This window comes from Cinclus cinclus, chromosome 18 (assembly GCF_963662255.1).
Source record: "Cinclus cinclus chromosome 18, bCinCin1.1, whole genome shotgun sequence".
NCBI lineage: Eukaryota > Metazoa > Chordata > Aves > Passeriformes > Cinclidae > Cinclus > Cinclus cinclus.
In genome coordinates, this window is record NC_085063.1 from 2,038,167 (window position 1) to 2,051,272 (window position 13,106).

The window sequence follows — 13,106 nt, forward strand, 5'->3', positions numbered from 1 at the left end:
CACCAACTGGCAGTTTTCATCCTCTCTCCTTCCAAAATGTGCTGCATGCATCCACAGCTGCATCCAAATCACAGCTGCTGGAAGGCTAGCAGCTGTGTGGGGAAGCTCAGTGCCAGCAGGACAGTCCCTGCCCAGGGGACACGAGGTGCCCTGGCAAGGAGCTGAGACATGGCACAGCTCAGTGCTGGCCTCCTACCTGCACAGCCTTAGGCTGCATCAATCCCAGGACACTTGATCAGGTCTGTCGCTGGATTGGGACCAGGCCTGGGACCAATTCTAGCACCACTACACCTCACAGTGACTGCATCCCATCTCAACATGCTCATAAATAGATTTTGTCCCCAAGAGACAAGATTTACATGGGAAAACTTCAATTTTATCAATATCCTAGATTGGAAATATTTCAGTTGCTTAGGTGAAGGCATTACACGACAACCTGCCAGTCCAGCAACAAATGATGACCATGGCTGGGATGCATCCTGCCTACCTTTCACCCCTGGTGCTCCCCCATGGTGGCATGTTGGGCTCAGCCCCAAGGAGGCAGCCTGATGCCTTCCCATTGCCCCCAGGGAAATGTCCCTAGTTTCAGGGAGGATTTGTGCAGGCACGCTGCAAGCATGGCTCAATGAGCATCACCATGGTCATCCCACCTGTACAGGGTCCCACCAAAGGGAGCAGCAGGACTCATGCAAGGTCATTGCCAGTTGCACCAGCCACTTCCTTGCAGGAGTGTAAATCTCTGCAGGCAGGTAGGTACCAAGGTCATAGATCCACTTTCTCCATGTCTTCTTGGGACACACCAAGCTAAGACAAGTGATGCTGGTTGAAGCAGATCTGAGCTTCATCCTCTTCTGCAAGTGTGTGCAGGCACCAAGTCATACAGGACCTGCCCACAATGGCACTCAAAGCAACTAAGAGCCTCCCAGCGTGAATGACACTCTAAATTCAGGCTTGGGCTGTTTGTGTTTTTTTGAGGGGGATGTATACAGACAAAAGGAAAGGATGAAGATGGAACCCCTGAGTCTCCAGCCTTCTCAATGGACCACAGCACCTCTTCACACTACCTGCTGACTGAAACCCTGGTCACTCACTAAAAAGCTGAATGTGGCTCCACAGACCTGTAAGACTCCCACATTTCTTGGCAGCTACTGAACAGAAGTGAACTGGACCTAAGCAGGATTACATTTCTCAATGCTGACAAAGCCGCACCCTGGGTGAAAAGCATCGTCCTCTTAAGCTGCTGGAATGAGGTGAAGAAGCTGTACCTGCCAAAATGTCATAGGGCAAGAACCCAGAGCTCTGGAGAAGCAGCATACATCAAGTGCTCTCCCTGGGCCAAAGCAAGTAACTTCATGCCAATGATATCCCTGCTATTTCATGGACACAGCAGCACTTGCTGCCCTCTCATACTATAATTACTGACAAAGGTCTTGATTTATCTAGCTTGCTGTTCAGCTGCTTCAGGACTGAGATTTACTCTTCACTACCTCCTATGTTACCACTACGGATTTCAGGGACTCCTCCTAGCACTGCCACAAAGCCCTTGCAGCCAGGGGCCCAGCATAGCATCTGCTGCCTCAGACAGCTGATGCCAAGGAAAGCAGTCTGAGAATAGGAGGCTTCACAATCAGAAGCTGTTTTAGAAAAGCTGCATCACCACATAAACCCAGGAATTGCTCCAGTACCTTGGGAGCAACCCACAACCTGCACACTGCACAAGGAGCAGGACTCAGGAGTGACCCATCATCATTTTTGTACACTGATCATCCTGGGCTCAGTGACATGATGCCAGGCTCCACACAGACAAAAACACACTGCAGTGCAGCACAGTTTCCCCATACAGAGGGGCAAAAGAGCAACCATTCTTGTGCCATCTTCACTGAAGGGAAGAGAGTGCCCATAGCAGTCAGAACAAAACAAAGTAAATAGCCAACTCCCAAGGCTCATTTGCATTGCACACAGGGATGTTTTTTTGCTGCAGAAGGAAACACTAAGCAATGACAAGAAAACATTTCTGAACAGTGTCAGAGAGGGAAGACAGGAACAGAAAAGAAACTTCCAGGACCAGCAAAAGGAAACCCATCAGCCAGGTCCTCAGGACCGAATGGCCACCACAGTGAGAACTTGCAGGGCTGGGGACTTAAGGACCTCTCCAGACACCCACCTCTGATCTAAAATAACTCCACCAGACCATCAAAAAACATGACAATTTTAGCTTTTCTAAAGGCAGCACATGAGCTGGCAGTGGTCAGGAACAGGAGCAGACTGAGACTGTAATTACAGGGTGGAGAACCTGCACTGCCAGGCAATGCACAACTGGATAGTGTCACCCCAGGTGCCAGCAGAGGATGCCCTACAAACAGCCAGATCACAGAGCATAATGCTTTCAAGCACCACTCAGCAAAGCTGAATATCTGAGGCAGCTACATTCCTAGAAGTGTGACATGAGCAAAATAATGGCCCTCTGTCCCTGTTCATTTAAAGGGCTGCCAGTCATTTATGAGCTGAAAAACAGGGTCCCTTGAAAACTCATGCACACACAGCCATGGACAGCAAGGGACCAAGAAATTTCTCAGACAGCAGAATCCACAAAACACTGAGAGCTAAAAGCACAGAACAAATATAACAGTGTTTCATCACAACTTTTTTTAGGCTGATTCGTTCTTCAGCAAATCTCTCCAGCTGCAGCTGTCTCTGCCAACTCTGTTGAAAAAACCATGAAGGAACAAATGCAGGGAAGCTCTTGAAAGTATTAGCTGTCCAAGCTTGTTATGTGTGACTCAAGTTAACCACTACAACCCCAGGCTGGCAGAGGAATTTGGTTTTAAGTCAAAGGCAAAGAATAGGAGCAGGTTGGCAGCAAGTCAAAGGAATAACCATCTGCAAACAAACAACTCTCTCCTGTACTGCGAGCTGCCATCAGGAAGCTCATCCCAACAGGACTCCATGCAGAGGAGCCACATCAGTGTTACCATTTTCTCCATCCCAAAGCACACCAATTTCTTCTGGCAAAGAAGGAGAGGTAAGTAAATACCTGAAAACCTCAGGCACAAAGTTCATTAACTCTTTATAAAACAATAAGCAAGAAAAATTAATATCTCATGGTAAAGAGGTCTTTCCGTTTGTTTTGCCTACAGGAATTGCTGAAAGACAAGCACATCAGACACAACAGCCAGGATGTTGCAAAGGCAATGCACTGGACCTACAGCATTGGTCCCTCCTGCAGCCCCAAAGCCTCCCCTCCTGCACACCTGCCCTACAGGCAGCACATGGGTCCCTGCTCTATGCACAGCTCCAGCTCTGGAAAGCTCACCTATCCCCGAGTGAATTCTCAGTTTGGGATGAAAAACACAGCCCATGTTTGACTATTTTATATTGTTTTTTTATTCTGATGTAATAAACCATGAAAAAAGCTTCCTCCAAAAGGAAATTAATGCTTAATTGTTGCCCCAAACTGTCATTCTTTTCCTGTTTGTCTCTACAACACTACAGTGTGAGTAGGAGTCACATCCCATGAGCTGTATTTCAGCCTCTGCCTTCTCTGCTATACACTTGAATCTGCAAAATCAGCAGCGACCACAGTAACACCTTGACTCCAAGTAAACCAAAGTACTAGTTATGTATAGGTCCAGTGTTTTGTCATTAACAAGCTCTGGCTTGATGTAATGAGAAACAAAGACAGGTGCTTGACCTTGTCTTAAAATGCAGTCACAGCTTTTCTAAAAGTGAACATCATCAATCTTGCAGATGTAAGACTTCACAAAACAAAGTCCAATTTGTTAAAGCCCCAAATTTGACTTTACTCTCACCATGTCATAGAAACAAAGATGGCATTAACCAGGGGAGACCTCATTGTGGTCCTCAATACACTCACAAGAGGAAGCAGACGGGCAGGTATCAATCTCTTCTCTCTTGGGACCAGTAAGAGCAGTTTTGAGGTAACAGAATGAGGCTGAGTTGGAAGAGGTTTAGGCTGGATATCAGGAAAAAGCTTTTCAACTAATGGTGGTAACTGGGACGTCCTATGCAGGGCCAGGAAGAGGACTCAGTGATCCTGATGGATCCCATCCAACACAGCATATTCTGTGATTCCCAAGAGTCCACAAGAAGGCAGTTTGTGGCAAATAACTGAGTCAGTCACCAAAGTCTCTCAAAAAGGGTCTCAGTTGTTTCTTGGAGATTCCCAGGGAAAACCACCTGGGCTGCAGAGGGAGGTAATCCTGCATGGCATATGCTACCTCCTCAGAAGACTGAGCCCTTGGCACCTCTGCAGGTACTACCTGGAACAGACTCTCCCAAGAAATAAAGAGAGCAGCAATAGAAGAAGGATGCAGTCACTCACTGTGGACATCACAATTACTCCCTGCTTTGGACAAACCTTTTGCAGTGCATATGCTCATTTCTTCAGCCTCTCCAAGGAGGCTGGTAGGATAAAGAATTCCCTGTTCTCACTGTAATTTTTTTCTCTCAGTTCATGACAGTAGGCTATCAATCCAGCAGGTCACAGAGATCAGAGAAAGTGCAGTATCAAAGACAGTGACATCCAAAGCTGTAAGTTTCAAGACTGCCAAAAAACTCTCAAGTTGGTGAGGAAAGGGAGGGAGGGTTTTACTGTTAATAGCTACACTTCAGCAGAAGAAAAGTGAACTCCCTGAATGAGAGGAGACTGGTCTGACAAAACAACTCCTTCCTCTGGGGGGATGAAACTGGAGGACTGCAGCTGTGACTTGTGTACACGCAGAACCAGAGCTAGGGACAGGCTCATGACCCTGGTTTGCACACAGTGCAGCCCTTCACAGATGCTCAAGCCCAAGTGGAACCACCATCTTCAGCAAAAGCCCAGTTTCACCTTTTCCACAGCTCTTTAAAAGGTGCCAGAACACCACACTGGTGATGGTATTTTTGACACAGTTCCAACTCAAAGCAGATTCATGCAGGCATGCTAGTGTACTCTGGGGTTTTAAACATAGCTAAATTCAACTAGTGCCAAGAACAGTTGAGCTGCAATTTTAAATACTCAGGGTTTATCTTGTTTAAATAACTAGGAGATAAGTGAAGAAATAATGTAGACCAGAGTCCGGCCCAGATCATGTTTAATTTGTGCCTGGTTCTCCCCTTGACCAAGTCAGTCTGAAATAAACACTTAAGCTATTTTGCATAGCTGGAGGAATAAATATGTATCATGTTTGTCCTGGTTTAAAGGAAGGGGGAGAAAGGAGAGGGGAAAAAAAGAAAAGGAATTAAGAAAACTGAGACAAGACTTTTTATAAATTGCACAAAAGAGACATCTCAGCTCAGTGGGTGGCTGCAGAGCTGGCAGCACTAGACAGGATCTCCAGAACAAAAAAAAAAATCCAGGAAATCCGCAGTGTCACTTCTCCCCACAATTGATTTAAAATGAGCTTACTTCTTGCACTTGGTGCATGAGGAAGAAGCAGCTTCCTGGCTACTATGGGGGGAAACACAGTTATTAATAGCATCACAATGAGCAAGTATCAGAAGTTATGTTGCAGCACTGGAAGATCTTGGCTGGTTCATGAAAATATGTGTTGCCATAGCAGTAATTGCTATACATGGTAACAGTGAACAGTGGGGTGAGAACAATACACTTCTTGATTTGATGCCCAAAACAAGTTCCTTTTGTTTTCTCCCACCAAAACCCACACGTTTATTAGCTTGTGTACAGTCCAAAACTGAGCTTTTCACTTTCAGGACTGGCAAGGAAGATTGCAAAAAACAGAGAAATTCAGCAAGACATCAAAGCAGGCACTACTCTGTACGCATGGCTGGTGGACTGGGGCAGAAACCTGGACCACACTGAACTTTGCTTTTTATTTGATATCCATCTAGACAGTCTTATCTGCCAAATATTACCTACCCAATACATAGTATTTGCTACTGATTTAAAAAAAGGAGCAAAAAACTTAAAGCCTGACCTCCTCCAAGATGGGATGACCTGATATTCAATATTTAACATGGCAGCAGACCACAATGATGTTGTGCTATTCTGTCTTTTGCTTCCCTCTTTGCAGCCCCCAGCCTCCTCTTCCCTTCCTGCAGCACTGCCAAGCACCGAGCACAAACAGGGTGCTGATACTTTCTAGAACCTGTTACCTTGAACTCATTCATGAATTTCAGTGCTCAGAATTTCTTCCCTCATTTGCTTTTCCCCAGCCACCACTTCCACCCCCATTTCTAGGTCAGGTACAAACACTGTGAACAGTACAGATCCCAGCCTGGCTCTCCCAGGATCTCCATCCTCTGTAAAGTCTGACCATCTACTCTTCATCTTTGCAGGCAATCTTTTAACCATTTACTCACCCACTTGATATCCTGTGCTGAAGTGTTTCAGTGAGGTCCACTAGACTACTCCACTTGATCACCCCTGCCCTATACCTGGAAACACCTTCCAAGTACCAGCGGAGTCATGTAGCTCAGTTTTGGTCTACAAAAGCCATATTGGCTCTTCCCTAACATGTCACACCAATTTATGCTCCCACTTCATACTGGTTTCTGGAAACTCTGAAGAGCATAAGACATGCACCTTTGGTAAAACCAAGTGCCCCTTCCATTCTGCCTACAGGTGAGATGCTCAAAGAGGTTTGTTAAGCAAAACACATAAGCCTGGTCATGCCCTTTCTCCATCTTCTCCCTCATTGCTCAAGAATCCACACGTATTACAGATGCTGCAGGCACATGGCTGGCTGTTCTTCCTAGTAACTACTTCAGACTGTCTGTCTGTAAGTTTATCCAGATACTTTTTCAACTTGATGATGCCTTTTGTATCCATAATGCCCAAGAACACTGGAATCTGAAGTTCATCACAGACTGAGTAAAATAAATGGCCTTCCTCCTACCTGCTATAAACCAATCTCCTTTAGGCTTCACCAAGCACCCACAGTTCTAGGGCCGCAAGACTTGGTAGAAAAAATTCAACTTATCCATAAAAAGGGGAAACACTGTTCCCATCTTTTAAAAGGGTAGAATGGAGGACCATGGGAACTACCAGCCACTCTTTGCTGGGTTAAGAACTGGCTGGATGGTCGGACCAAGAGTGGTGGTGGATGGTGCTGCATCCAGCTGGTGACCAGTCACTACTGGTGTTCCTCAGGGATTTGTGCTGGGGCCAGTCCTGTTCAGTATTTTTACTGATGACATGGATGAGGGTGTTGAGTCATTCATTAGTAAATTTGCAGATGACACTAAGCAGGAAGCATGTGTCGATCTATTGGAAGGGAGGAGGGCTCTGCGGAGAGACCTGGAATGGTTGGATGGATCGGCAGAGACCAATAAAATGAAGATTAGTAAGTCCCAGGTGCCAAGCCCTGCATTTTGGCCACAATAACCCCCTGCAATGTCACAGGCTGGGGACAGTGTGGCTGGACAGTGCCCAGGCAGAAAGGGACCTGGGGGTACTGGTCGACGGCCGACTGAACGTGAGCCAGCAGTGTGCCCTGGTGGCCAAGAAGGCCAATGGCTCCTGGCCTGTGTCAAGAACAATGTGACCAGCAGGAGCAGGGAGGTCATTCACACCTCAAGTGCTGTGTCCAGTTCTGGGCCCCACAGTTTAGGAAGGACGTTGAGATGCTTGAGCACGTCCAGAGGAGGCAACGAGGCTGGTGAGGGGCTTGGAACACAAACGCAGTGAGGAATGGCTGAGGGAGCGGAGGTTGTTTAGCCTGGAGGAAAGGAGACTCAGGGGTGAGCTCATCACTCTCTACAACTTCCTGAAAGGTGGTTGTAGTCAGGTGGGGTTGTTCTCTTTCAGCAACCAACAGAACCAGAGGACATATTCTCAAGCTGCACCAGGGGAGATATAGGTTGGACATCAGAAAGAAGTTTTGTACAGAAAGAATAATAAAGTACTGGAATGGTCTGCCTGGGGAGGTGGTGGAGTCACCATCCCTGGATGTGTTTAAAGAAGACTGGATGTGGCACTTGATGCCATGGTTTAGTTGAGGTGTTAGGGTGTGGGTTGGACTTAATGATCTTGGAGGTCTCTTCCAACCTAGTGATACTGTGATACAAGAAAGATGGACAAGGACTTTTTACAAGAGCGTGTAGTGACAGGACAAAGAAGAATGGATTCAAACTGAGATTAGGTTTAGATTAGATATTAGGAGAAAATTCTTTGCTGGGTGGTGAGGACTTGAATGAGTTTCCCCAGAACAATCACGGATGCCCCTTCCCTGAGCTGTTGAAGGCCAGGCTGAATGGTGCTCTGAGCAGCCCTGACCTAGCAAAAGATCTCCCTGTCCATGGCAGGAGGTTGAAAATAGGTGATCTTACAGATCCCTTCCAACCCAAACCATTCCCTGATTCTATTACCTTCATGACTTTGCATACCTTGATTTTGCTATGCAAGACTTTTCCAAACCAAGAAGTCACAAATTTTATGCTCTCTTCTCATAAGGCAGCTGCTCCATCCCTTAGTAATTTTAATAATCTTCACTGCAGTCTATCTAACACCACTGTCCTCACAATGCAGCAATCAAAACAGCATGCAGCTCCGAGACACGAATGAAGCGTTAGAGGGTAAAATTGATGTCCTCTGCTTTGGTTTTAACTCCTTTGCTGACAGTGACCAAAACTGATTGGTTTCTCTGGCTAACATCACAGGCAGAACTGATGATTCCAGAGAACTGTCAATGACTCCAAGCTGCTTCTCAGGCTATAACCACTAGTTCCAGGCTGAGTATCAAACAGGCCCAGTACAGGTAATTTTTCCTTGTTCACCACATTTTCCTACACTGACTAATATCTGTCATGTATGAATCCACTTCCTCAGTTTTGTGAGGTTCTTATGGATTTCGTCCCCTTCACTGAGCTATTGTCTTGGGTTGCAAAGCAGGATGTAACCGAAAGTATGTGTTCTATCAGAATCTGTTAAAACCAGCTGGAGCAGTGTTCTTTATCTTTTCCATAACCCACCCTCCCTCCAGGGAGATGTCTTCTGTTAATGGGCCATTGAGTCCCACTGCATGACTGATAAAATTCCAACATCCCATTGGGAGATGCTCTACCCAGGGGGAGGAGCCATTCCCATTTCCTACCAAGATAAAAACTGAGATTTAGAACATCAGAGCTGCCTTTTTCCACTGGATTCCAGAGGAAAACCAAACCTTTCCAAATCACCACTGGATCTTCAGAGGAAAACTGCACCTTCTACAGGAGCACTGCTCCAAGTGAGCCACATCTATGACTGCAGGAGGATGCAGCCACCATTTAATGAGACTCCTCCAACACCCTGACTGACAGGGTATTAGGCTGGATTCTGACTCTGTCAGTGTTTTACCTCCTTTTTTATTTTGTATTACTCTACTTTTATTTTATTTTTTCCTAGTAAAGAACTGTTATTCCCATATCTTTGCCTGAGAGCTCCTTAATTTCAAAATTATAATAATTTGGAGGGAGGGGGTTTACATTGTCCATTTCAAGAGAGGCTCCTGCCTTTCTTAAACACTTGTCTTTCAAAACAAGACAGCTATTCAACCCACTGAAGGAACTGAAGACTCTCTGCAAACCTGGGAATGTCACTGCAGCCCTCCATACTTGAGATTACCCATAAGGTGCAAAACACTCCCAGCACCAGTTTCTCAGGCTTTGCTGTTGACTTCCCCAGGCTGAAAAATGACCAGCAAGCCCTCCCTACCCTTTGCAGTCTATGCTTTCACCAGTTCTCAGTCCATAACATAATCCTTCCTCCATGCCCATAGCGACTCTCTCTTAAAACCCCTTGGCAGACAAATTTGCCACAGGCTGTCTGAAAACACAGATATGTGAAGCCTAGTGGTCCTGCTCCCAGCATGCTCATCCACCTCCAGCACGTCTGAGGCAGGGCTTGCCCTTACAATACCCCTGCTGACACTGCTCCAAGCAGCTGTGCTTGACCATATCTTCAGCAAACTTCATTGCAGAGACTTAGGCACAGAGGTCAGACCCAACAGACCATGGAACTATGAATACCCTTCACAGTCTTTCCATAGCAGCACACCTGGACAAATATTGAGTCACTTCCCCAATTTCCTCAAGGCTCTCAACTTTGAAAAATGCCATTGCATTTGCCACCCCCAATTTATGCGATACAAAGGGTACTTTAGTAGCAGGATACACATGAAAGTATCTCAGCAATGTTAGATATAAGATCCTGTGGCACTCTTGAGTAAACGCTATCTGTCCCTTAGCTTCTTATCAATTCTTCTATTTGCTCTAAAGCTATTTCTACTGATGTCCAATGTGAGACAACTTCTCAGACAGTCCTTCTGTAGCAAGCTTGTAGTTGGCAAAGCTCCTCCACAGGAGTCAAGACGGTCAAAAATTGTTCAGATTTTTTTGTGATAGCTTTACCTTCTGTGGCTCTCACACTTCGGTCTCTTCTACTGCCAGTTTTAAAAAGGCTTCTGATGCATTTGAAAGTTAATCATATTTGGCAAATTCACTCCTCAAAGGTCTTAATTTGGCCCATCTTATTTTGATTTTACATGTAATCTGCTGAAATATATAGGTTTTTTTGGCCTTCTTACTTGGATATGGCTTCCCCTGTTTCATAAATCTCCCCCTCATTCTACTGTCCTTCCTTCCCTTGCACATTTCCCCTCTTTTGTGTCTTTCTTTAAAAGGCCAAACAAAGAAGTCTGATCTCTTCTTGGTGGAGGTATCCATTCCTTCTGAGCTGGTAATGACATCACTACATTTCCATGCCACCTCTGTTTCTATCAGCTCCTCTTTAGCCAAGGAACAGATCTCAGGGCTCTTACAAAACAGAACACAGCCCCTTTTTCTCAGACTCAGAAATAAACACCGGCTCTGGGGCTAGGCAGACAAGTCTTATTCATTTTATTTTTATAAATAAAGACCATAAATAAATAAATAAATAAATATAAAGGTCATAAAGACCCCATCATAACCCTAGGCTTTGCATTATTACTATTCACCACATATGTACTTTGTGTACTTTATATACATATGAGTTTTCACAGGTAGCTGCATATTCACAGTTTCCAGATGCCCAAAACTAGATGTTTTTCCAGCAACAAACATGTTACACAAACAAAGCACCTCCTGAGGCATCCACCAGGTGAGAGTTAGAGGGGTCAAGGCTTCTCCTTCCTGGGAGGAATACAGGATGACTTCAAAGGGCAGCCAAGATTCCAGGAGAGCAGCTCCCTGCAACAGCATTTCCCTTCCAAGGATCTGCTACAGCTTAGACCTTCTCCCTTGTTTATTTTCATCACTACTGAGCACAGAGCTGTAGCCAAGGCTGAGGCCAGCAGGACCTTGGCAGGAGATGTGCAAGAGGCTGGGCCCAAAGGCTAATAAACTGCTAAACAAGTTTAGTCAGTGAAAGGTTTTAATCTAAAAAAATAAAAGCATCATGGATCAATTCTTGCCTGAAGCACAGTAAAGATGAGGACTGCATCTCCCAGCTGTTCATTCCTTTTCTCATCTTCTCTCACAGCTTAGTAGGTGTGAAATTGAAAGATGAAGCCTGATACTGTCCTGCATCTTAAGCAGCACAGAGAGCTCAGCTACATCAGAGCTGCACCCAAGAAGGGGCTGGCTGAATGCCCCCTTAGCAGCACCCAGTTTTCACAGCCAGCCACCCTGACACTACTTTCTGTCCATGGGCCCACATACTGCCTGTTCTAATGACAGGCTGCACTTCCCAGAGGACCAGTGGAACAGTCCAAGCCCTAGCACACATACCTCTCACTGCTAAAGCTCTTTATGCCATAGTTCATGTTTGCCTCTCCCAGGGCAAAAAACAGCCACATCATTCAGGAGGGTTTACAGCTATAGGCAAAGCAGTACAAGTTCCTACCATAAGAAACGGACCCAAAATGGTAATTTCTGGGGAATACTGTTAATTCATGTAAAGTCCCTCAAATCTCTGCATAAAAATCTCTGGGTTTAAACCAGGTCCAGCTGGAAGTTGAAGGGCAAGAAAGCTGCACTGCTGGCAGTTCCACGACAAAGTCGTCTGTTCTCTGACCACCCGCATGCTCTTGCTTGAAGAAATGGCTACTGTTGTGAACAGCAGAGGCTTGAGCAAGGCAACAGGAACTAACTGCTGCCCTCCTCTGCTTGCACCAAGGGCCACCACCTGCAGTTCCTGGGGCCCCAACTCTACTTTGGAGTTGGTGCCACATGCCCTGGCAAGACCAGGGTAACAGAGCCGTCTGGGCCAGCTGCAGTGGCTATTTTATTTCTCATCCAGAGTACAAGATGCATGCTGTACCAGGAGACACTCTAAAAATAGAAAACTTAGCTCCTCCCCAATGAGACTCCACAGCAGTTCAAAATCAACACCTTTTGAGCTCAGCTCACCACCCGAGCCATCCAGGCCAGGCAGGGATGGCCACAACTACTGGAAGATGTTGATTTTTGCATTTCAAGCTGAACTCTGGGTAGTTTCACTAAACTATTTGGTGATCACCATGCTGTTCTCTCTTTCCCATCTGAAGTCTTTGCTTCCTGCTCCGGGGAGAGCAGGGTGCACAAAGGTGAAACTTCCCTGTAGACATTCAGCAAGTACAACTTCACTGAACACCGGGTTACCAGCTCTGCAGCAGCTTTGCTTATCTAAAGAGAAAAGAGAGAGTGATTCCATCCCTCCAAGATCAAATAAAGTTTAAGCACAAGTGCTCAGCTGTTAGAGCAGTGGATGGCTGATGGAGAGGTGCCATTGGACACTGAAAGGCCACCTTCCTAGGGAAGAATTACAGGGAGCCAGAGAGGCTGAAATCACTGACATGCCTCTCACTGCCAAACTCATACAGACTTCCCTGTTTCAAGAACAAGATCAACCCAAAGAAGCTCTGACCACACTATCTCTCTGCCAGCATCCCTCTTGTAGCAGGGTTTAGCATTCAAAGCCAAAGTCACTTCAACAGCACTTCATTACATTCAAAGCTGCCTCAACAGACCATGGGAGAGGGAACAGGAGGATAACATCATGGCACAATGGCACACTAAAAACAGAGTGGATGATTCAGTGATGTGCTCTCCATGACCCCCTCCCACTCTTGCCCCATGCCCAGCACTCATCACATGAGGACAGCAGAGCTCCTCAAATCCCTCACAGAGATAACTCAGCCTGCTAACTA

General features: G+C 46.0%; 1 protein-coding gene across 1 annotated transcript in view; it reads right to left on the reverse strand.

Annotated features, from left to right (window-relative positions):
- Nucleotides 1–13,106, reverse strand: part of LOC134051528 (rho GTPase-activating protein 39-like) — a 54,843-nt gene that overhangs the window by 34,268 nt on the left and 7,469 nt on the right. The window contains 1 exon segment of the mRNA XM_062505323.1: nt 9,708–9,735. Within this exon segment, the coding sequence (XP_062361307.1) occupies nt 9,708–9,735 (28 nt within the window).